Raw genomic sequence first — 23,557 nt, 5'->3', positions numbered from 1 at the left:
CTCACTGACTCGCATTACACGAGGCATTTCAGAATCTTCAATCTGTAATATTCTAATAGTGAATATGCTGTGACTAAAAGAAATATACAAAAATCAAATGTTATCTTTCCTTTTTAATTTCTGCATTCCATCTGGTGAAACCAGCATCCAAATAGACATCTATTTACACCCTAATACTAGCCATACCTCCAGCACTGCATTTTCCAACCAGTTGCCAGGTATTCCAATCCCATGTTTCATTGTCACCTAAATACCTAACTGCCTAAAATCATGTATCTTATCTTTCATTTAGCCCCAAATTCCCTGAACCCTCTCCTTCTCTTAACATTCCACTTCTATTAGTGGAATCATTTACAATAAAATTTCAATATACTTGCAAAGATCATATTATTAGTTAAAATGGTACACAGACTGCTAATCTTCTACCTAAAGCAAAGCATACATTTGGCCCAAATACAGGCTTACCTGGATCATATACTATCTTCATGCCATACTAAGTATGGGAGACAGGGCTCTTTCCCCCTTAAGAGACAACCTGTTTTAAATATCTCACTGTTTAAACTTATTTCCTTTTGTCTCTCAAGTCCCAATTCCTTCCCTCAAAAACATCATTCTTTAACCTTGAGATGTCTATTGTAGGCAACTCTTAAAAGAGAGCTTAGATATTCACATAAAGAGTAAAAATACCTAAGCGACTTTATGTAAATTAGTAAATTTTATGTTAGAACAAGAAATAGTCCAGATAATCTTCTGTGCTTTAGTGCTCCTCAGTTAACAGAATACTTTTTATGCCTATGAATTCATCTAACATATCAGAGAGACTACTGCCCAGTTCAATCTTAAATTAGTTGTATTTATAATAGCACAGAATACCCTGGGTACTTCAAGCTCACACCACAGTGTTTCTTCTTTACCTTCTACTAGAAGCATTGTTCAGCTTTGTGAAGGCAACACTCTGGTGCTTTATTCCTAGTTTTAAAAGTCTATATGCTTCTTTGGAATCAGATACTTGAATCCATTGTAGATCTTTAAAAAATAAAGAGGACACATCAATTTATAAAAACATAGCATTTGTTGTACAATGTAATCTCTTTAGAGATTTGTAACCTCTTTTCCCAAAGACATATAATGAAGTGTTTTTTTTAAGTTTTTTAAAAGTTTATTTATTTTGAGAGAGAGAGACAGAGAGTATGAGTGGAGGAGGGGCAGAGAGAGGAAGAGAGAGAATCCCAAGCAGGCTCCACGTCATTAGCACAGGCCCGACACGGGGCTTGATCTCATGAAGCGTGAGACCATGACCTGAGGTGAAATCAAGAGTCGGATGCTTAACTGACTGAGCCACCCAGGTGCCCCTATGATGAAATCTTTTAATAACACCCCTTATGTGGAATCCACTCAGCTATTCCATATTCCACTAGAAAAGTGAAATATAAGGGGAGGCGTTACAATTACTTTCTAATATTTAAGTTACACAAACACAGACAAAAGTTTTTCAAAAGTAGGTCAAAGGGAAAATTAAAAATAGAAGAGATTCCTTAGAATTAAACATCCAGAAAAAAAAAAAAAAAAAGACAAAAGACAAAGCACACTACGGATTAACCCTACAAAATTACCTAGATGTGAAACACTGCAGGTTGCAATTCATTAGTGAATCATCAAGTCAAATTTAGTCATAACCATCATTTTATTAAAATGAAGTAGAATACAGAAAACACCAAAGTGCGTTCCTTGTACTAAGGATAAGTATAATTCACGAAACTTCTGAGTTGTAAATATACGTGTACGTATATACACATGCAACTACTAGATCATAATGTTAATATATGTAAGTACTTCCTACTTTGAGTAGTGACTGTAAAAAGTTGGAAAAACACACTGTGGAAAGCTCCAAAGTTTGCACACTGCTGCAAAGCAGCATAATAATGTGAATATAAACACACACAGCTTTTCCCACCGCCCCCCCCCCCAATCCCCTGCAATGATACTCAAGGAAAACAATATTAACACTGACCCCTTACATTCAGGTTTACTTAACACACCAAAACATACCTGCAAAGCACAAACTTCTCTTATTATGTTGATGTTAACAATTAATATAAAAATTTTCAATCTCCAGTTTGCTGTAACAAAGTCTAGAAAGAAACTTTGGAGCAATAAAATAAAAAACATTCATTACTATACCTTTTATAAAAGAATAGCCCTTTACATCTTGCGAAAGGCGTAGCATCTTTCTCTTTTGGAATTTAGATGATACAGGAACAAACAAGTCATAAATACATTCATTGTAAATCTCAAAGAAAGAAACCCACACAGAAAATTTTATACTATTATCCATATTCAAGCTGGCTTGTTCACAATCTTTCATGGATTCTTCACACTCTGGGATATTCAAAGAGTTTATTAAACTTCCTACAAAAAATAAAAAAGGATAATCAGAAAATTAAGAAATAGACTAAAAATGAGATAAGACAGATCAAGACTTGTGGACTTGAAAAACTAAGTATCCTTAATCTTTACTTTTTTTGAGAGGGAGCGAGCAAGCAGGGAAAGGGAGGGAAAGGGAGGGAAAGGGAGAGAGGGAGAGAGGGAGGGAGGGAGTGAGAGAGAGAAAGAGAGAGAGAGAGAGAGAGAGAGAGAGAGAGGGAGGGGGGGGAGAGAGAGAGAGAGAGAGAGAGAGAGAGAGAGAGAGAGAATCCCAAGCAGCTACAGGGCAGAAGGAAGGGGAGAGGGAGAGGGAGAAGGAGAGAGGGAGGGAGGGAGGGAGGGAGGGAGGGAGAGAGAGAGAGAATCCCAAGCAGGCACAGGGCAGAGGGAAGGAGAGAGAGAGAAGGAGAGGGAGAGAGGGAAAGAGGGAGGGAGGGAGGGAGAGAGGGGGAGAGGGAGGGAGGGAGGGAGGGAGGGAGGGAGGGAGAGGGAGAGAGAGAGAGAGAGAGAGAGAGAGAATCCCAAGCAGACACAGGGCAGAGGGAAGGAGGGAGGGAGAGTGAGAGGGAATCCCAAGCAAGCTCCATGCTGTCAGCACAGACATGGGGCTCAAACTCATAAACTCACAAACCGTGAAATTACGAACTGAGCCAAAATCCAGAGTCCGACACTTAATCAACTAAGCCACCCAGGAACCCAAGTATCCTTAATCTTTTATTCAGCAATGTTAAACACTTTTTGGACCAAAGCAGATATAAACAAAATTTATATTTTATATAAATATGGCTTATAGAAATAATATAATTTATATTAGCCAAAGTTTGGCTTCTTTTTATCTTTCTTTTCTTTTTGAAAAAATGCCAATGAGCCAAATTGAAGTTAAAGGTAAAGGACAAAGAAAAAATAGTAGCTCTCTTGAATTCTACATAAAAGTTGTAAGTGAGAGGGATTCTCTGTGACATTAAATCCAAAGAAAACTTTACAGTGACTGATATTTCATATAGTTATGTACCATTTTCCAAGAATTGCTATCTCATTAAAAAAATTAAATCACTAGGACTGATTCAAAAATTAAAAGCTATTCAAAAGTATGTCACGTAATCAACATTCGAAAAGTGAGAAAGGAAACCTTACCGTGAAGAGTATCATAACTGTCATTTTGCATCGCAACCTAAAAAGGAACAATTTTTTTTTTTAAGTTAAAAACCATTTTTAGTTAAGGTTAAATAACCATTGTATTAATTATCTATCTATCCAAATAAGTCGCCAACCAAACCATAACCTTTCATCTACTCAATCCAATGACCTCTATTAATTCTTTGTCCTAGTTAAATAATACATTCTCATAATAAGAAATCTGGGATACTATAGAAGACTATTAAAAAGAGTATCATCATATATGATCCCTATCACTCAGAGGCAATTACTATTAATATTTTAACACATGCCTTTCTATTCTTTTCCCCACACTCGTTACCTTACCTTGAAAGCTTTTACTTTTACTTGCTATGATTAAAAATTATTTGTAAGTATTTGATGGCAATGGGGCGCCTGGGTGGCGCAGTCGGTTGAGCGTCCGACTTCAGCCAGGTCACGATCTCGCGGTCCGTGAGTTCGAGCCCCGCGTCGGGCTCTGGGCTGATGGCTCAGAGCCTGGAGCCTGTTTCTGATTCTGTGTCTCCCTCTTTCTCTGCCCCTCCCCCGTTCATGCTCTGTCTCTCTCTGTCCCAAAAATAAATAAACATTTGATGGCTATATAACGGAATAGATGTGAAATGGCTTAATTACTGCCCTGTTATTGAACATTTATTTACAAATTTTTGCCAGTAAAAGTAATACTAAAATAAATACCTCAATTTGTTATTTTTTTCTTCTGCATTCTAATTATTTCCTTAGGATATATCCCTAAATCTGAATAGTGGATGAAAAGATATGAAAATATTTGTCTCTATAGAAGAAAATGTGCTTTTTAAAAACGCAGTTTACAATCAATGTATGAAAGCATGATTTCATTTTTTAAATATTTTAACAATTTCATAGCAAAATAATGTTTTAACTGAATAACTCATTAGGGAGATTTTTTCATTATTGACCTTAATATCCTCTAAGAATTACCTGTGCAATCATCTACTAATCTCTGTAATTCTTATTTATACTATATACTAGCTTACTTTCAGAGATCATAACCATGGACTCTGAACTTTAAACTCCACTGAGCAAAAATCAAAAGGTATGAAGATATACGCAACTGTATATATGACTGTGTTTGTGTATATACAGACGTTATAGAAAGCTCTAACTACAGATTTTGTTTTAGAAAAGAATCAAAAACTATACTTTCCAATATGTTAATGTGATTTTCTCTTCAGAAATAAAGCCACAAGAAATTTTCCCTTTATGTTTCTCACATTCCCTTTAGATCTTGTGTGCACAAATTATTTTTATAACTAAAAAAATTTTTTTAATTTGAGAGAGAGCATGTGAGCAGGGGAGAGTGGCAGAGGGAGAAAAAAAGATTTTTTTTTTTTAGTTTATTTATGTATTTATTTTGAAAGAGAAAGAGAAAGAGAGGGGCAGAGAAAGAGGGAGAGAGGGAGAGAGGGGGGGAGGGGGGGAGAGAGAGAGAGAGACAGAGAGAGAGAGAGAGATCGATCCAAGCAGGCTCTGTGCTGTTGGCACAGAGCCCAATGTGGACCTCTATCTCATGACCCTGGGATCAGACCTGAGCCGAAACCAAGAGTTGGACACTCAACTGACTGAGTCACCCAAGCACCCTAAAAAGAAATTTTTTAATCATTACATCAAGGACAGTAGTGTTTCAACAACAACCGAAAGAAATTTCGGAACTATTTACATTTGAATTGTTTAAACATTTCTGCTATTTGTACAATATAAAGCAAGGACAAGAAAAACTTCAAACAAGGTTATAATACTTTCCTAAAAAAAGAAAACACAACCATCACCATCACCACCACCACAAAATATTCCAATATAGGCTAAAACAAACTAAAGAGCTTATACAAGGTCATGACATTTATATATCTCACATACTAGACTCCCACCATACCTCTTTAATTTGCCGGAGCAATGTAACTTTGCTAGCAACCTCTTCTTTCTCTTGGTCTGGTGATAACCGTAAGAATTCTCTAGATCTATGTGGTTTAAGGTTCATCTTTGCATACAGTCTTTCCTGAAGACTATCAAATAATACGTTCAAAGTTCGCGGCAGAATACCAATATTTTCTTCTGTGCCTGTGAAAAGAATTTTTGTTTTATATCCTTTCAGAGTATTAGCAAAGTGGAAATGTTCCTGGATTACCAAGACTCCTTTTATATCACCAACAGGCAAAAATAAACACCTAAGACAAAAGCGAAAGAAGTTGCAGCATTAGTTTTCCATCACTTTGGTCTTCATTGTAGAATGGACATTTTATCAGCTATTATTGAAATTTTACATTCAGATCAGGCCGTAAGATTTGCAATCACCCATAATCACATAATGGAAAAGTAAAATAAAATTTAAGATGCTTCCCTGGTTATCCATGCTTAGTTCACTACGTCACATAAATCCTTTTTCCAAATTTTTATCACCTAATTCTCTATCATATGGGTAAAGTAATTTCCCAAATGAATTAAATCAATCTGAATCAAAAGCCATCGGCGATACACATTCACGATGCTATCAGTATTAAAAGTGGAGCAAATGTACTAGGTAATGGAAACATAACTACATACAAATATTATGAAAATGAGTGAATATTACTGCTTTTTTCCTTGAAATGTAAAAACAATACAATTTACCTTGAAATGTATATGTTTTTCCTGAATTGGTTAGCCCGTACGTAAAAATCAGCCGACTCTGTCCTTTCAAGAGGTCTTTTACTGGCTGCATAATGCAACCCTGGAAAAACTCCTTCTGTGTAGTTTCTGGGCCAAAAACCTAAACAAGCATTTTTTAAAACAAGTCTTTTTAGAAAATTCAAGTAAATTTTTACAATAAGTTCTACCCTATAACTCATGTTTTTAAAAACTTTTTTTTTAACTTTATTTATTTATTTAAGTAATCTCTACACCCAGCATGGGGCTCAAACTCATGAACCTGAGATCAAGAGGTACGTGCTCCCCCAACTGAGCCAGCCAGTTCCCCCTCGTGTTTTATAATTTTAAAAGATTTCTTTTACAAGATTCATACTTAAGGGAGGTGCCATATCCCCAACTCCCACAAATATACATGATAGTTTAACTACTGTCAGAAAGTTTTCAAGATAGAAATCTGACCTAGTCAATCAAGTTTTCATCTAAATTTTGGAAAGAACATCTCTTTAAAAAGATTAAAAAATTTATCAATTTAATAATAAATTTAGCAATAAATTTAGCAATTTATTCATTTCCAATTAGATGTTTACAAACCTAAAGTTTGAGTTCCACTCTAAGAAAAAATACCAGTGCCTAACACCTAAGTTCCATAAGTACAAGACATATATAGTTCATTATATACAATAACGTAGCAATTTAGCCTAAGCCAATTCTCTTTTACTTAAAATCTTTAGTTTCTCATAGGACTTACCTTGGAAAAACTGAATTTCTGTGCCATCTGCCCAGAGCTTTTCTCACTTAACCGACCAAGAATGCTTTGAGGATCTTTTAGCAGAATAGTCTGTGAGTCTAGAACATACACACAGCCCTAGAAGACATCAATCAATCAATCAATCAATAAATAAATAAAAGCCCACAATAAATAAATAAAAACAATGGCATTTTGCCCATGAAAGTAAGACCCAATTAAAGTCAATACAAACCTCAGACTCATGCTCTTTTTCTGACTGTGTAAACGGTCTTATTCGAAGACAAACCTGGAGATAATCTTTGGATTCCAAACTATTTCCCTTAAAAAGAAGAACAAAATAACTGTATTTAAAAAATACAAAATATGGCTTTTCAGAAATTACCTTTTTTTAAAGTGGCTATTACATAACCATTTAAGGTCATACAGAACCTCTAAGCAATCAGTGATTCTTCTGTTTGTAACCATTTATATGTCTAAAGAAAAGCAAATCTGCTTTAAAAAAAATAATACCACAAAAGACTCGATTTCCTCTACCTTCTATATTTATATTTGAAGCTTATAATACACCTCTTTTCCCTAAAATCCTAACCTTTGCAACTAAAAACAAAAAATAGGGCTCTCCGTCACTAAAACATAGAATTCCAAAGTAAATTACAAGCAACCAGAATAGCCCATTAACCCAAATGTTCAATTCTATTTAAAAATTGTTTGCTATACAGCATTCTCTTTACTGCTTCCTTTGGGGGAGAAATTAATTCCTTTTTTAAAATAATTCTAGGGGCGCCTGGGTGGCGCAGTCGGTTAAGCGTCCGACTTCAGCCAGGTCACGATCTCGCGGTCCGCGAGTTCGAGCCCCGCGTCGGGCTCTGGGCTGATGGCTCAGAGCTGGAGCCTGTTTCCGATTCTGTGTCTCCCTCTCTCTCTGCCCCTCCCCCGTTCATGCTCTGTCTCTCTCTGTCTCAAAAATAAATAAACGTTGAAAAAAAAAAATTAAAAAAAAAATAATTCTAAAGAAGTGTGTTTTTTTAAGCAAAAAGGAAACAATTAGATACAATTTACTAAAAACAAACCAAAAAAACTAGAAAATCTGAACAGACTGATATTTATTAAAGAAATTCAACTAAAAAAAAAAAAACTTAACTTAAATTCAAACAAACAAAATAATCCCACAAAAAACTCCAGGCCCTGGTAATTCATTACTAAATTCTCTCAAACACTTAAGGATGTAATCATACAAATCATAGATAAGCCCTTTAAGAAAATAAAGAGAGAGAACACTTTTCAACTAATTTTGAGTATGACATAACCTTGACACCATGATCTGAGAAAGATATCCTCAGAAGAAATTACAGAACAACCTCTCTAATTTAGATGCAAAAATTCCCTAACAAAGTATTAGCCAATATATAAAATAGAATAATACATCCTGACGAAAAATGTTTTATCTCAGGACTGCAAGGTCAATTTAGCATTCAAAAATCAATTTGGATAATTAACCACATTAAAAGAATAAAGAAACATTTATCTCTAATAGATGTAAAAAAAGCATTTGATGACAGGATATTGACATATGTATTCAACATCCATTCATAAAAATTCTCAGCAAGTGGAATAGACAGGAACTTCCTTCTGATAAAGAACATTTACAAAAACCTGCAGCTAACATCATACTTAATGATCAAAGACTGAATCTAAGATAAGTAGCAAGTAACAAGACAAGGATTTCAGCTCTCACCACTTCTATTCAACTCTGTACTAGAGGTTCTAGCCAATGGTAATCAGGGGGAAGGAGGGGAGGGGAGAGAGAAAGAGAAAGGAAGAGGAAAGGAAGGGAGGGAGGGAGGAAGGAAGGGAGGGAAGGAAGGAAGGAAAGTAGTTAAGAAAGAAAGAAAGAAAGAAAGAAAGGATGGATGGAGGGAAGGAGGGAGGGAGGGAGGGAAAGAAAAAGTAAGCAAGGGAAGAAGAAAGAAAAGGCATCCAGATTAGGAAGAAATAAAACTGTCTCCATTCAGACATTAGCATCTACATACAAAAATCAAACAGAAGCTACAAAAACATCTCTAGAACTATTAAACGAGCAATGTTAACGTGATACAGGATCAACATGCAAAATCAATTATTCTTTTATACACTGGGAAGAAACACCAGAAATTGATTTTAAAAGCAGTATCATTTGGAAGAAATCAAAAATCATGAAATACAGGATAAATTTGACAAAAGATGTGAGAGACCTACACTCTGAAAACTACAAAACATTGCTCAGAGAAATTAAAGGAGACCAAAAGAAATTGAGATACACCTTGTTCATCATTTGGTAAACTCAATATTGTTAAGATGTCAATTCTTCTAAAACTGATCTACATATTCAATGCAACTGCAATCAAAATCCCAAGAGGCTTTTGTTGTGGCAATTGACAAACTCATCTAAAAATTCTCACAGAAATGCAAAGTATCTAGAATAGTCAAAACTATGAAAAGGAAATTGGGTGCGCTAACACTACCTGATTTCAACACTTATTTCAAAGCTACAGTGATCATAACAGTGGGGTACTGGCAGAAAGACAGACAAATCAATGAAACAATATTCAGAAATAAACTCCCATAGAGAAGGACATTTGATTTATAATAAAGATGCAAAGGAAATGCAGTACAAAGAGCATAGCTTTTTCAGCAAATCATGCTAGAACAATTAGATATCTATACATAAAAAAAAAAATAAGGATTTGGATACATGCTTCACATTGTTTATAAAAATTCAAAATGGATCATATCCTAAATGTAAAACTAAAACTATAAAACTTCTAAAAGAACACATAGAAGAAAATCTTTGTGGACTTGAGTTAGGCAAAGATTTCTTAGGTATCACACCAAAAGGACAATCCACAATAGAAAACATTGATGAAATTAAAAACTTCTGTTTTCCCCTCTTGCATCGTTGGTGGGACTATAAACTGGTGCAGCCACTCTGGAAAACAATGTGGAGGTTCCTCAAAAAATTAAAAATATAATTACCCCATAACCCAACAATAGCACTACTAGGAATTTATCCAAAGGACACAGGAGTACTGATTCATAGGGGCACATGTACCCCAATGTTTATAGCAGTGCTATCAACAACAGCCAAATCATGGAAAGAGCCCAAATATCCATCAACTGATGAATGAAGACAGAAGATGAAGATGTGGTGTGTGTGTGTGTGTGTGTGTGTGTGTATATATATATATATATATATATATACAGAGAGAGAATAGAATACTACTTGGCAATGAAAAAGAATGAAATCTTGCCATCTGCAACAACATGGATGGAACTGGAGGGTATGTAAGTGAAATAGGTCAGTCAGAGAAAGACAATTTCACTCATACGTGGAAATTAAGAAACTTAACAGAACATTGGGGGGAAGAGAAAGAAAAAATATATAACTACAAACAGAGAGGGAGGCAAACCATAGGAGACTCTTTAAATACAGGGAGTAAACTGAGGGTTGATGGGTTGGGGAAAATGGGTGATGGGCATTGAGAAGGGCACTTGCTGGGTGGGATGAGCACTAGGTGTTGCATGTATGTGACGAATCACGGGAATCTACTCCCAAAGCCAAGAGTTAGCTAACTCTTTTTTTAAAAAACAAAAAACAGGGACGCCTGGGTGGCTCAGTCAGTTGAGCGTCCGACTTCAGCTCAGGTCATCATTTCACAGTCCGTGAGTTCGAGCCCGGCGTCAGGCTCTGTGCTGACAACTCAGAGCCTGGAGCCTGCTTCAGATTCTGTGTCTCCCTTTCTGTCTGCCCCTTCCCTGCTCATGCTCTGTCTCTGTCTCAAAAATAGATTTAAAAAACAAACATTAAAATAAAAACAAAAAACTTCTGTTGTTCAAAAAATACTGTCAACAGAGGATAGGCAACCCACAGACTAGGAAAAAATATTTATAAAGCACATATCTGATAAACAAATGCATCTGAAAAATATAAAGAACACTTAAAATTAAATAATAATATAAAAACAAACAATCCAATTTTTTTAAATGGGGAAAGATTTAAACTGACACTTTACCAAAAATACACTAATGACAAATAAGCACATGAAATCATATTCAACACATTTAGTTATTAAATGCAAATACCAACTTGATACCAATATGTATCTATTAGAATGGCTAAAACTAAATTTAGACTACCCAGAAAAGCCAATATAAATTAAAGACAAGAACAAAGTTGGTGGACTGCCACCATCCAACTTTAAGACATTCTATAAAGCTACAGTACTCAAGGCAGGGTGGGGCGCCTGGGTGGCTCAGTAGGTTAAACATCGGACACTTGATTTCAGTTCAGGTCATGATCTCATGATTCATGAAATCAAGCCCAGCAGCTCTGTGCTGACAGCGTACAGCCTGCTTATGATTATCTCTCTCCCTCTCTCTCTGCCCCTCCCCCAGTCGTGCTCACTTACTCGCTCGCTCACTCTCTCTCAAATAAATAAAACTTTAAAAAATAAATAAAGTTTACAAAGACACGAAACAAACAGTGGTAGTAGCTACGGTGGTAGAAGGAAGGATTTTTACTTTTTAAACACTACTGAGTTAGCTTATTTTAAGTAAGGCATGCAATTCCTAGGGGCATAGTGGAATGTCTTACATTTTTGAGGAAATCATGGCAGTACTTAACATGTTGAACACCGTGAACTATTAGTTCAAAATAGTTCACAGTTGCCACCTTAGATCATACCATTTCTTTTGATGTCATATCTTGGTGAAGCTGGATTCTTCAGTGGTTGCTATGATAAAAAACAAGTACTACCCCAAAACACTGAAGAACAGGAAATAAGGTTGGCAATATCTAATCTGATTCCAAAGCCTGAGAAGCTATGATGCGCACAAAAGATATACATATCCTTACAGCAAATAACTGTGGTAATTAAAGAAAAACAATTTTTTTTTTCATTTACGTTAATATTTTTCAAATGGCTCTAGGTTAAGGTATAGTTATATATTAAGCTGCTCGGACCTACTACTTGGAAGAGCTGGCATGCATTTAGGGCACCATGAAAAAATTACCGAGATAGAAGGTTGCCTTAAACCCACAAAGTCTGGAAAGCTCTGGTCATACCTGTCTGCAAGTGTGTGCACACCACACACATTTCCACTCAGTCAGCATAATGCTTTCCTCGTACTTACCTCAGTATTTGAAGCAACTAAGGAAAATTCATGAGAGAGATTAAGCTTAACGCCATCAAAATTTATTTCCGACGGTCTTGCAATTGGGTCAGCACTAAAAACATAGGATGGTCTAGGCACTCCATCTTGATTTAAATTAGATTCCATTCTGCAAGAATAACAGTAATTTTAGATAATTTTAATAAATTAGCATATAAGCCACTCATAGTTTAAAATGTCTGAGTCCAGCCCACTAATAACCCCCATAAGTAGATTTCTAGAGAAAGGAACATTACATCTATAACACGATGATGACCCACGGAAAAGACAAATGATCAAAATTATAAAGATTCCGAATCAAGTAATATTGAACAGAGCCTGCCACTACTATTCATATGATCCAACTTATAGGTCGATTCAGCCAGAGATTTCATGAGTAAAGGTAGTCCATTAAGTAAGACAATATAAAACATTCAATCTCTGCCTGAAATCCTCTCCGAAATCAAATAATTATAGAGTAAATAATAATCTTGTGTTACTTTAGTTATTTAATGTCTTCTGAAAATGTTAGTTATAAGCCTTCGTAATGTTTTAGCATTTACAAGTTAAATTCAGTTATCTGGACAATTGAATTCTTTCAACTGAATTCTTCCAAATAATGCAAGTGAAAAGTGAAATAATGTATGTGACCACATTCAAAACAGTACCTGACACATTGTAGGTGCTAAAAATTAAGGTGAATATGGAATAATGTATCAAAGTATTACAACTAAACATCAAGGCACTAAACTTAAACGTAAACTTACAGGTAACTTTAACTAAAAAAAATTTAACATTCAAATAATTATTGACAATCTACTAGGTGCATAATAGCAGGAAGAAAGAGAGCTCCTTGATGTTCTTTGACAGTATTATGAAATAAAAGAACAGTGATTCCCAAACTAGGGTTCCTGGCTCAAGAAAAGAGTAATGGGCATCCATACATATTATATAAATAAGCCAAAGATGGCCCCTGTATATTGGCCCTGTGTTGTTTACTTCTTCACAGAACGCCAGGAATGTTAGTTCAAAAACCTATTAGGTGCCAAATTAAAATTTTTACACATCAATTTGCTTTTAATATAGCCCAAATAATCTTTTTTCTTTTTTTCAAGTCAACCAGAGCATAACTAGTTTGCACATCCCACGAAAATGCACCCAACTTCTGCTCGCAGAGACAAATTCAGGACTATAAAAACCCAAGCCAATGATGCCCCTAGGAACTGGCTGACTCAGGTACTCCCCACTGTGCTTCTGAGTAACAACACCGCTTAAGACCATAAATCCCCAAGTCTAATTCTCCTCTCCGTCCCCTCCCAACCCCCTAGGTTCCTTTACCTTTTCCCCCTTCTATGTGGTGGTCCTTCACTCTAGCTTCTGAAAGATTTCATGCTGGGGTGGACCTCTCTCCCATTTAATCCTGTCAAAGTGCTATCCCAATAAAGTTCCTGTGTGATACTGACATACTGTGGTCATATCTTTTTCCTAGATCAGCCCTGAAACCCACAAACGCAATACAACAGAGTTGTTTTTGTTTTTCTGTTTTTCCTAAATCTCAAAAAGACAAAGGAAATTATTTACCTTCAACAAAGCCCAGGAAACTGCAGGATCAACCAACCATACACTTTAGTATCTTGGTTGCTTTTGTCTTTATTGTATTGTCAGTGATAAATACTGTGATAAATAAAAATGAAATAATTACTTAAAATGCAGTTTGATAGAATATTTCAAACACCCAATGTATGGGTGAAAATTAAGAAAAAGGGTATCCGATAGAGTGGAAATAACCACTGATCTAGAACATAGAGAAGTTTGCAAAAACATTAAAGCACTGGCTTGACATTGCATAAGTCAGATTTTACAGAAATACCCAGGAAATTGGAAGATAAGTTTCATTCTTTGCCTTCAATTATTAAAAAAAAAATGATAAGCCTTCTATTAAATTACTGAATCAAAAAGAATATTTATACCTCTTTTAAAAAGCAAGGTTATAGTAGTTTGTACTTGTTCATAGTTCAGTTTCAATGAACTACCTCTAACATTTATAAAATTGTTGACATATACTGTCACAACCTGAACTTCTGGTTAACTTGTATTTAAGTGTGAGAAGTTAACTTCTTCCTAACTAGACTAGAAATCTCTTGAGGGCAAGAAGAACTACTCTGTATCCCCTACAACATATTCAGAGATGTATGAGGATAAAAATTCCCTAATGACTTAAATTAGAATAATAAAATCCTCTATATCAAAAAAAATTGGTACTACTTTTTTAGTGATATTATGTTTAGCAACAGCAGGGTTCAAGACCTGTTTCAAAGGCTGTTCCCACGACTGAGAATGTGAATCTTTTTATCTTCTCTCCAGTGAGATTCCATGGCTGGAATTTGTGAAAAATAACAAATACACTACTGAATGAGGTTTCTGAATGCCATCCACAAAATACAGTTTCAAAAGAACCCTCCTCCTAATAGAGGAATCCTTTATAGGATCTTGCAACTTGAAGTCCTGGGTCGTGGAGATCTAATAAAATACATAGACTGTTACCGCGGCTTCTGGGTAAACATGCTACTTCGTTTTAAAAGCAAAAGTAAACCCTGGGTGCCTGGCTGTCTCAGTCTGAGCATCGGACTCTTGGTTTCAGCTTGGGTCATATCTCAGGGTTAGTGGGATCCAGCCCCACCTGTAGGGCTCCACGCTGACAATAGGGAGCCTGCTTGGGAATCTCTCTCTCCCTCTCTCTGACTCTCCCCTGCTAGCTCGCTCGCTCTCTCTCTCTCAAATAAACAAACATTAAAACATCCTTTTTAATTAAAAAAAAAGTGAATCTGAATCTGATCACCTTAAGCAAAGATTGCTTAAGGCATGAATTTAGGATTGTCAACTAATCCTTCAGCAAGGAACATTAGAGTTGTGTCAGAAGGAATCACTGAAGCAGGAAGTAGAACGAGTTGGGGGAAACATTCTCAACTGGGGGATGACAGTAGTCTCACATTTGCCACACACACCCTCTTCCGCTTGGTACTAAAAAGCCCCAAAGGGCAAACCCCTGGTAGTGGAAGCAGCGTGGAAATAAACACACCTACAGCCAGACAGGGCTTCCCCCCACCAGCCCCCAAAAAAGAGGTCATATCATCTGCCAAGCAAACTGCTCACCTCCGGGATCCAGAAAACTAGGCCTGGCAATGGAGGCCAGCGCCCCAACAACAGCAGCAGCAATAACAAAAAACACTAATTGCAAACACTTGGTGCCTACTATATACTGGCACCGTTTCTAACAACTTTACATATTATTTTATCTTCACAAGAGCCGTAAGAGGATAAATGTTATTATTACTACCTCTTTTAACACATAAGGAAACTGAGACCCAGAGAGAGAAAATACGTTGCCTTGCCTCACTCAGCTAATATGCGGTGGAGACGACATTTAAGCCCCAACCCAAGTAGTATGGCTCAACCCTGCGATGCGCAGGCCGTGCCCACGGTGCCCTAGGAGCACCCATCGCTCTGCAACCCAGTTTCCCGAGAGTAACCTCAGGGGCGTCGGGATCCCCTGGGAAGGTACTCACACTGCCAGCACCGTTTCCCAGCCTCAAGTCTGGTATTCGCGCAGTCAGCCACCTCGCACCCTCACTTGGGCCCACCTCTTCACCTGCACAAGTTGCCAGACCTGCCAGATCTGCGAGCAGCACCGCGATGTTTCCTTTTTCAAATTCAAACAATGGCGGCCAAGCCACCGCACTGCACGCTGGGAGTGGGCGGGGCTTCCGGAACGGCGCCTAGGATCGCAGAGGCTCGAGCCGTGGGCTTCCCACTAGGTCCCGGAAGGAGCTTTCAAATCTGGGGCGGATCTCTGATCGCCCGCAAGTGATGGGCCACGGGGCCGGTGGGTGGTCTGCGTGCAGAGGGTCGGAGCTTCCCGCAGAGCCCGCCGTGCCGCGAGGGATGGGACGCTGCCTGGTGGTTGCGGCGGGTACCACCTCCGTTGGCACGGACGCCAATCTCGGATACCGTCGTGGAGACGAGACGTAGCGAAGGCCTGGAGGTGAGGCCGCTGCCACCACACTTAGCCCCGCGACTCCCCCAGGGACGGGCCGAGGAATGGGGGCTAGCCTCTGCCCGGTCCGGTCCCTGCAGGCGGGAGCAGACCTACTTGTCCCGAGAGTCGCTTAGAACTAGCGCTGCCCGCACCCGAAGGGCCACTTCCCTCGCTGCGTGACCCCATATGTCATCCCCAGCCGCCCTCGTGGACGAAATGAGTTTTTCCCAGAATAGACTCGTATAAGCATTTTCTTTCTTTCTCTCTCTCTTTCTTTTTCTTTCTTCCTCTTTCTTTCTTCCTTTCTTTTTTTCTTTCTTTCTCATTCTGAGAGTATAAAGCACCTACCGCTGCGAGGCGCTGTGCTTTGACAGTCTAAATTCCATGCATAGGCAAGGTCTTTGCCCAAAATGTTCAGAGCCAGTACAGCCTCCTCTGCCTCTTTTAAAGTGATCCTCTTCTTCCGAGTGTGGTGCTGTAATATTCATGTCAAGCATTTATTACTGAGGCCGTCTCTCCCTGGTGTACTTGATTTTAAAGAAAAATATAACTGCTAAGGTTAATTGAGCGTTTACCTTGTGCTGGTGCTAAGCATATAAAATGGATCGTCTTACCGATCCTGAGAACAACCTTTTGAGGTAAATAACATTATCATCCCCATTTTATAGATTCTGAGGAAGCTGACTTCATATAGTTAAGTAATTTGCCAAAAAGCATATGGTTATTAATGGGGGAGCTGGGATTTAAACGCAGCTGAATGAGGGGCGCCTGGGTGGCTCAGTCGGTTGAAACTTCGACTTCAGCTCAGGTCATGATCTCACTGCTCCTGAGCTCAAGCCTGGCGTGGGGCGGATCTGACCGCTCAGATCCCGGAGCCTGCTTCAGATTCTGTGTGTGTCTCTCTCTCTGACCCTCCCCTGCTCACGGTCTCTCTTTCTCCCTCTCAAAAATAAATAAACATTTTAAAAAAATGTTTAAGAAAATCATATTTATATTTTTTAGTAAACAGATGCAAAAGAATATACAAAATACACTAACTTTTGTGTAAGAAAGGAAAACTGAAACTCTACATAGATATATACCACACACACACATTTTTTTCTTGTTTTTTAAGAGATAAACTCAAAAACTAAGTAAGAAAATTAGCTGAAAATGGTCACCTATATTGGGAATGTTATGCAAGGATTAGTGATGGCAGTTTGATTTCTCTGAATAACCTTTTGTTTTTTTAAATATAGTTTTGCCCTTTCAAAACATTAAGTCTAAAACAGTGGAAATAAAAGCAAGCCCTAAAACTTAATACAAAAAAGACCTGAACATACCTGTGTATCAAAATGCCAGCACAACCATACAGAGTTCATTCAATTACTTGAGTACCGTACTCCATGAACTGGGGTTAAGAGTTCTGGAATACAGCATAAGAGCAAAAAGTACAAAGAAATCAATAACTTCACTTAGTAAGTTTGATGTTGAAAAGGGTATTGGTAGAGTAGTTTTGAAACTACTATGCATGCATTATTGGAAAAAGCAAACGAGTGAATATACTCATGTTGTTTGGAACCAAGTTTCTCACTGTGGGAGAAGGGAGATAACAAATATGGAATGATAGAAGCTAAGGAAGAATCCCAGAGTGTTGGATTTGAATCGGCATTAGTAGAATAAAGTTGTGATTTCTTTTTTTTTTTTTTAATCTCAGTTGGTCCATTGACAGGGCTTAGAGGCATAGAAACTCTGACACCCCAGTAACAATGAGCACACTAGCACCAAGCCGCCCAAGTGGTTTCTAAATACCATTCTCATCCCTAAAATGAATCAGTGCTCCTTGGAGAGAAGGCTGCTTCTCATCCGGAGCAAGGAATTACAAAGCAAACCTGGAACACTCTTGTCAGAAAGCAAAGAAGTCCTTAGAGATTCACAGAGTCATTTCAAAGGATACTGGACCTAGCTTAAAGGAGCCTCTGTTGACCATACTTGGAACAATTTGAGCATCAAAAAGAATAATGATCGCGAGAGATTGAAACAGATTTCATTTTTTTAACATTCTTTCCATGAGAGACAGAAGGAGAGATGGAATAAAAATGAAAAGTTCTTTACACAAGAATGTCAATTAATGAATACAAATGAAGCAGTAAATGGGAAATCTCCATTTTGCAACTCCCAATGTAAAAATTGATAGGAGTAAGCCTTATGAATACATGCTAAAACAATGGATAAAAGATGCTAAAATCATTGGCTGGAAGGTTGTTGGGGAACAGGACATTAACACTATCTCAAAGAATGTCCTAGAGAGTAATTCATAATTAGAAGGGAAAGGGGAATTTTACAATGTAGAGGTTTATTTATTGGACATACCTTAACCAAATGAGGAAACTTTAGCATCACCAATGATGGAGTGATCTATCACCTAATGATACCTGTGCCAGAAATGTTTAAGTCTAATTATGAAGAAACAAAACAAAATGAAAAGAATATAGAACACTTTACAAGACAGCAGGCCTAGGTTCTTCCAAAAGCGTCAGGGAAAAAATGTCAGTGTCAGGGAAAAAGAAAAAAAACAAGGTAAAGGACTGCTTTAGTCAGGAGACAAAACTTACAAATGAAATTCATAAATCTTGATTGGTTCACAGATTTTTTTGTTATCTTTATTTAATTTATTTTTTTAAATTTACATCCAAGTTAGTTAGCATATAGTACAACAATGATTTCAGGAGTAGATTCCTTAATGCCCCTTACCCATTTAGCCCGTCCCCCCCCCCACAACCCCTCCAGTAACCCTCTGTTTGTTTTCCATATTTAAGAGTCTCTTATGTTTTGTCCCCCTCCCTGTTTTTATATGATTTTTGCTTCCCTTACCTTATGTTCATCTGTTCTGTCTCTTAAAGTCCTCATATGAGTGAAGTCATACGATTTTTGTCTTTCTCTGGCCAGTTTCGCTTAACATAATACCCTCCAGTTCCATCCACATAGCGACAAATGGCAAGATTTCATTCTTTTTGATTGCCGAGTAATACTCCATTGTGTGTGTGTGTGTGTGTGTGTGTGTGTGTGTGTGTGTGTGTGTGTGTATACCACATCTTCTTTATCCATTCATCCATTGATAGACGTTTGGGCTCTTTCCATACTTTAGCTATTGTTGATAGCACTGATACAAACATGGGGGTGCATGTGTCCCTTCGAAACAGCACACCTGTATCCGTTGGATAAATGCCGAGCAGTGCAATTGCTGGGTCGTAGGGTAGTTCTATTTTTATTTTTTGTGGAACCTCCATACTGTTTTCCAGTGGCTGCACCAGTTTGCATTCCCACCAGCAGTGCAAAAGAGATCTTCTTTCTCTGAATCTTCGCCAACGTCTGTTGTTGCCTGAGTTGTTAATGTTAGCCCTTCTGACAGGTCACAGATTTTTTTTTTAAAGAAGTAACTACATGGGAATGCAAGCTGGTGCAGCCACTCTGGAAAACAGTATGGAGGTTCCTCAAAAAACTAAAAATAGAACTACCCTACGACCCAGCAATTACACTACTAGGCATTTATTCAAGGGATATAGGTGTGCTGTTTCGAAGGGACACGTGCACTCCCATGTTTATAGCAGCACTAGCGACAATAGCCAAAGTATGGAAAGAGCCCAAATGTCCATCGATGGATGAATGGATAAAGAAGATGTGGTATATACATACAATGGAGTATTACTCGGCAATCAAAAAGAATGAAATCTTGCCATTTGCAGCTATGTGGATGGAACTGGAGGGTATTATGCTAGGTGAAATTAGAGAAAGACAAATACCATATAACTTCACTCATATGAGGACTTTAAGAGACAAAACAGATGAACATAAGGGAAGGGAAACAAAAATAATATGAAAATAGGGAGGGGGACAAAACAGAAGAGATTCATAAATATGGAGAACAAACTGAGGGTTACTGGAGGGGTTGTGGGAGCAGGGATGGGCTAAATGGGTAAGGGGCATTAAGGAATCTACTCCTGAAATCATTGTTTCACTATATGCTAACTAATTTGGATGTAAATTTTAAAAAATAAAATTTAAAAAAAAGAGAGGAAGAAGTAACTACAAAGAAACATTTTGTGGATAATGGAGAAATTTAAATATGGACTATATATTAGGTGATACTGAATCAGTATGAGATTTTTTTGCATGTGATAATGCATGACTTTGTAGAAGACTGAAGAAGATACTTGCTTTGGTATTCAGCAACTTACCTTCAAAAGATTTGGCAAAAAAATGAAACAAAACCAAAATAGACCGTGAGAGGGAATGAAAGAATAGAGAGAATGGGGAAAATAGGACAAAAAAAAGCAAATGTGGTAAAAAGTTAGTAATTGGTGGATCGAGGTGAAAGGTATCATCATGTACATTGTGCCATGATTTCTATTTTTAAAAATAACTCTGAGACTTTCTAAAAGAAAAAGGAAAAAATTTCTAATTCTTTACCAGGCCTTGCAAGTGTCACCGTCCAGCCAACCTCACTCTTCTCTTTGTGCATTAAGGGAATCTGCTCTGGGCACCTTAAACACACGAGGTTCTCTCTAGTATATATGAACCTTTGCATAGCTTGATCCCTCTATTCTGATTTCTCTCCTCCCCATCATTGTGTGGCTCAGTGCTCTTCCTCTAGATTTCTCTGTAATGGTGTGTTCTTAGAGAAGACTTCCTGTCCACCTTATCTCACTGGGCCCTCTTTTTTATTTGCATATTTGTCTGGGTTTTGTTGTTCCCCCACTTCTTCAAATATAAGCTCTATGAGTACAAGGAACTGTTTCTACTGGTCTCAGTTATATCCTCAATGACAATGTAAATCCATGGTGATCAAATAAATATTTGTTGAACAGTGAATGAAGGCTGATGTGGCTGAGTTGAAGACCCTGGGGAGGGATAGCCAGAAGCAAGTTTGGTGGGAACAGGCCAAGGCTGGATCCTACAAGACGCAGTCAACAAAGTACTGATTTGGGTCCTTATTCTAAAAGCAATGAGAAGCAAGTAGACCGTTCTCGGCATGAGCACAATCCAATCCGATTTGCCTCTGTGTTTTGAAAAGGTTAATCTCCTGGAGCGGCAAACAGAGACAGCTAAAGAAGAGTCACTGAACCAGTTAGGAGACTTGCAGCCATCCCAGCAAGAGATGATAACGTGGACTTGGGACGTGGCAGAGCTGATACAGAAAACTAGAAGATTTCAGAGGTATTTTTTCCTGTATTTGCCATTTCGGCACCAGCCACTGCGTTTTCCCATAAAAACAGAGCCAACTTAACTGGGAAATGCTTCAGATTTAGTCCCAAGTCCAAATAATTCCATTTGTCCCCTTGAAGTGATCATTAGCATAAGAGGGAATTGTTAAGTTACATCAAGCTGATTTCCTTCCTTCGTCACAGCCTCTGCTGGTAAGAGCTACCAATCATAGCTAACTTTCCATGTGCCAGATAGTATTCCGAGCACTTTTATACTCAATCTTAACAATAACTGGGTGAGGTATTTTGTTGTTGTTACTATCCCCACTTAACAGGAGAGAAAACTGGGGCATGGAGCTATTAAAGAATAGTAAAGTTGTCGTAGAAGTTAACTTAAAGGTGTTAAGTTTAATTCAGGTACTATTTGTAAAGTACTTATAAAAGCGCCTGGCGTGTGTGAAATAGTCACTTTTTAAATATACATCAACAGTAAACAGTGGGGTTGGAATTGGAATCTGGGTAGTCTGGCAGTTAACCACTGTATTCTACTGCCTCTCAAAGCTTAGATCAACACCCCTGTAATTCTATTAAAAGAAGACTGAGTGCCTAGCTTCTGTGCAAAGCCACCTCCAATAATAGGACTAACATAGTTTTTCAATCCAGAAACTGAGTATGTATTGATTACAGAGGTTTGAATGACAGGTTTAACCAAAATTTGTCAAGCACATGCTATGCAGCAAATGTTGCTACCCTCAAGGAGCCTTCAGTCTAAAGCAAGGCCTTATCAGTCTGAGATTTCAAGAAAGATTTAATCTTTAATTTCTTAAGTCACCCAATGTGTGAATGCATTAATTTCTCTCCTGTGCATCTAGTGTGGTACTACTTTTGTACCATCTGATAAAATAGTCACACAAATAACTTTTTATGCCCTGTGGTTTATGTGGGGAACCTCGTGCACAATTTCAAAACAATATGACAAACGATATGATAGAAGTGTACAAAAAGTATTAAGAGCAGAGCGAATACAGCTTTGGAGTAACAGCTCTGAAGTCAGACAGATTTGAGTTTCAATAGAAGCTCTGTTATTTACAGGAAGTGACCTCAGGAAGACTATTTCACTTCTTCAAGTCTCAAAGTTGTGAGGATTAAAATAGTGTCTGTGAGTTATTTAGTAAAATAGGTCTCATAATGGTAGTTATTTTTATTAAGCCTGCTTCTTAAGTCACTAGAATATGAGCTCATGGGTATATGTCTTGGTCCACTATAGCCCTGACATCTATGACCGTGCCTTGCATGAAACAGCCACTCAAATATTTTTTGATTTAATAAATGTCATCTACCAGGGAAGATTTCTTTTTTTTTTTTTTTAACAGATTTTTTTTTTTTTTAAGTTTATTTAGTTCAGACAGAGACAGTGCATACAAGCAGGGGAGGAGGAGAGAGAGGATTCCAAGCAGACTCAGTGCTATCAGCACAGAGCACAGCACGGGGCTTGAACCCATGAAATCGTGAGATCATGACCTGAGCCAAAATCAAGGGTAGGATGCTTAACCAACTGAACCACCCAGGTGCCCCAACAGGGAAAGATTTCTTCAAGTGCCATGTAGGCTAAAATGAATGAATGGGATTTGCAGTGAACCGCAGAGGGAAGCCATTTTAGGCAATGAAAACATGAGGCAACGAGAACAAAGACACGAGCACACAAAAGTTTCCAAAAACTGTGAACACGTAGTTCAGTAGGACTGTGAGCGTCACTAACATGAATAACAATAGGAGGTGAAAAAACTCGTCTGGGCCTCGACCCTAAAGGGCCCTGTGTGATATGTTAAAGAGATGCAGAATTATATTCTGTGAGCCATAGGAGGTTGGAGAGACATGGAGGGAAAAGTGGAGGAAGAGAAGCAACAGGAAGGGCCAGGTCTATAACATCTCAGTCTTTCTTACAGTGTGGGAGTCCAGAGATGAAGGATCAGGACATAGAAGTTTACTATGTACAGGTGCAGAGGTAACCAGTAGAGAAAGAAAGAATAACCATAAGACTCTTGAGCTAAATGTTTGTCATTGTAGGAAGTGAATAGTTAATATCTATAATTATTACAAGAAGAAATAACATCTTTGATACCTATACATCAAAGATATGTATGGTAATTACCAAAAGAA

General features: G+C 37.8%; 2 protein-coding genes across 12 annotated transcripts in view; one reads left to right on the top strand and one right to left on the bottom strand.

Annotated features, from left to right (window-relative positions):
* KIF20B (kinesin family member 20B) overlaps window positions 1-15,887 on the bottom strand; it is a 74,871-nt gene extending 58,984 nt beyond the window's left edge. For 3 of the 6 annotated variants that reach the window (XR_007145467.1, XM_047826118.1, XM_047826116.1), the window contains exons 1-11: window positions 15,745-15,873; window positions 13,760-13,852; window positions 12,161-12,308; window positions 7,224-7,310; window positions 6,992-7,108; window positions 6,226-6,364; window positions 5,492-5,676; window positions 3,559-3,595; window positions 2,182-2,409; window positions 915-1,026; window positions 2-73 (exon numbers count right to left, since the gene is read on the bottom strand). Coding sequence is in view for 5 of the 6 variants with exons in the window: in XM_047826118.1 (XP_047682074.1) it covers window positions 2-73; window positions 915-1,026; window positions 2,182-2,409; window positions 3,559-3,595; window positions 5,492-5,676; window positions 6,226-6,364; window positions 6,992-7,108; window positions 7,224-7,310; window positions 12,161-12,307 (1,124 nt within the window). In the remaining variant the exon portion in view is untranslated. Of the gene's footprint in view, window position 1; window positions 74-914; window positions 1,027-2,181; window positions 2,410-3,558; window positions 3,596-5,491; window positions 5,677-6,225; window positions 6,365-6,991; window positions 7,109-7,223; window positions 7,311-12,160; window positions 12,309-13,759; window positions 13,853-15,744 lie in introns of all 6 variants that reach the window. The other 3 variants (XM_047826115.1, XM_047826113.1, XM_047826114.1) reach the window with 3 other exon arrangements.
* Window positions 15,888-15,987: 100 nt separating this feature from the next.
* The window catches only part of PANK1 (pantothenate kinase 1), a 101,874-nt gene continuing 94,304 nt past the window's right edge, over window positions 15,988-23,557 (top strand). For all 6 annotated transcript variants that reach the window (XM_047825035.1, XM_047825033.1, XM_047825031.1 and 3 more), the window contains exons 1-2: window positions 15,988-16,220; window positions 21,268-21,410. The gene's annotated coding sequence lies outside the window, so the exon portion shown is untranslated. The remainder of the gene's footprint in view (window positions 16,221-21,267; window positions 21,411-23,557) is intronic.

Source organism: Prionailurus viverrinus, chromosome D2, assembly GCF_022837055.1.
Source record: "Prionailurus viverrinus isolate Anna chromosome D2, UM_Priviv_1.0, whole genome shotgun sequence".
Classification (NCBI taxonomy): Eukaryota; Metazoa; Chordata; class Mammalia; order Carnivora; family Felidae; genus Prionailurus; species Prionailurus viverrinus.
The sequence above is the reverse complement of the archived record's forward strand: the minus strand, read 5'-3'. Positions and strand labels throughout refer to the sequence as shown.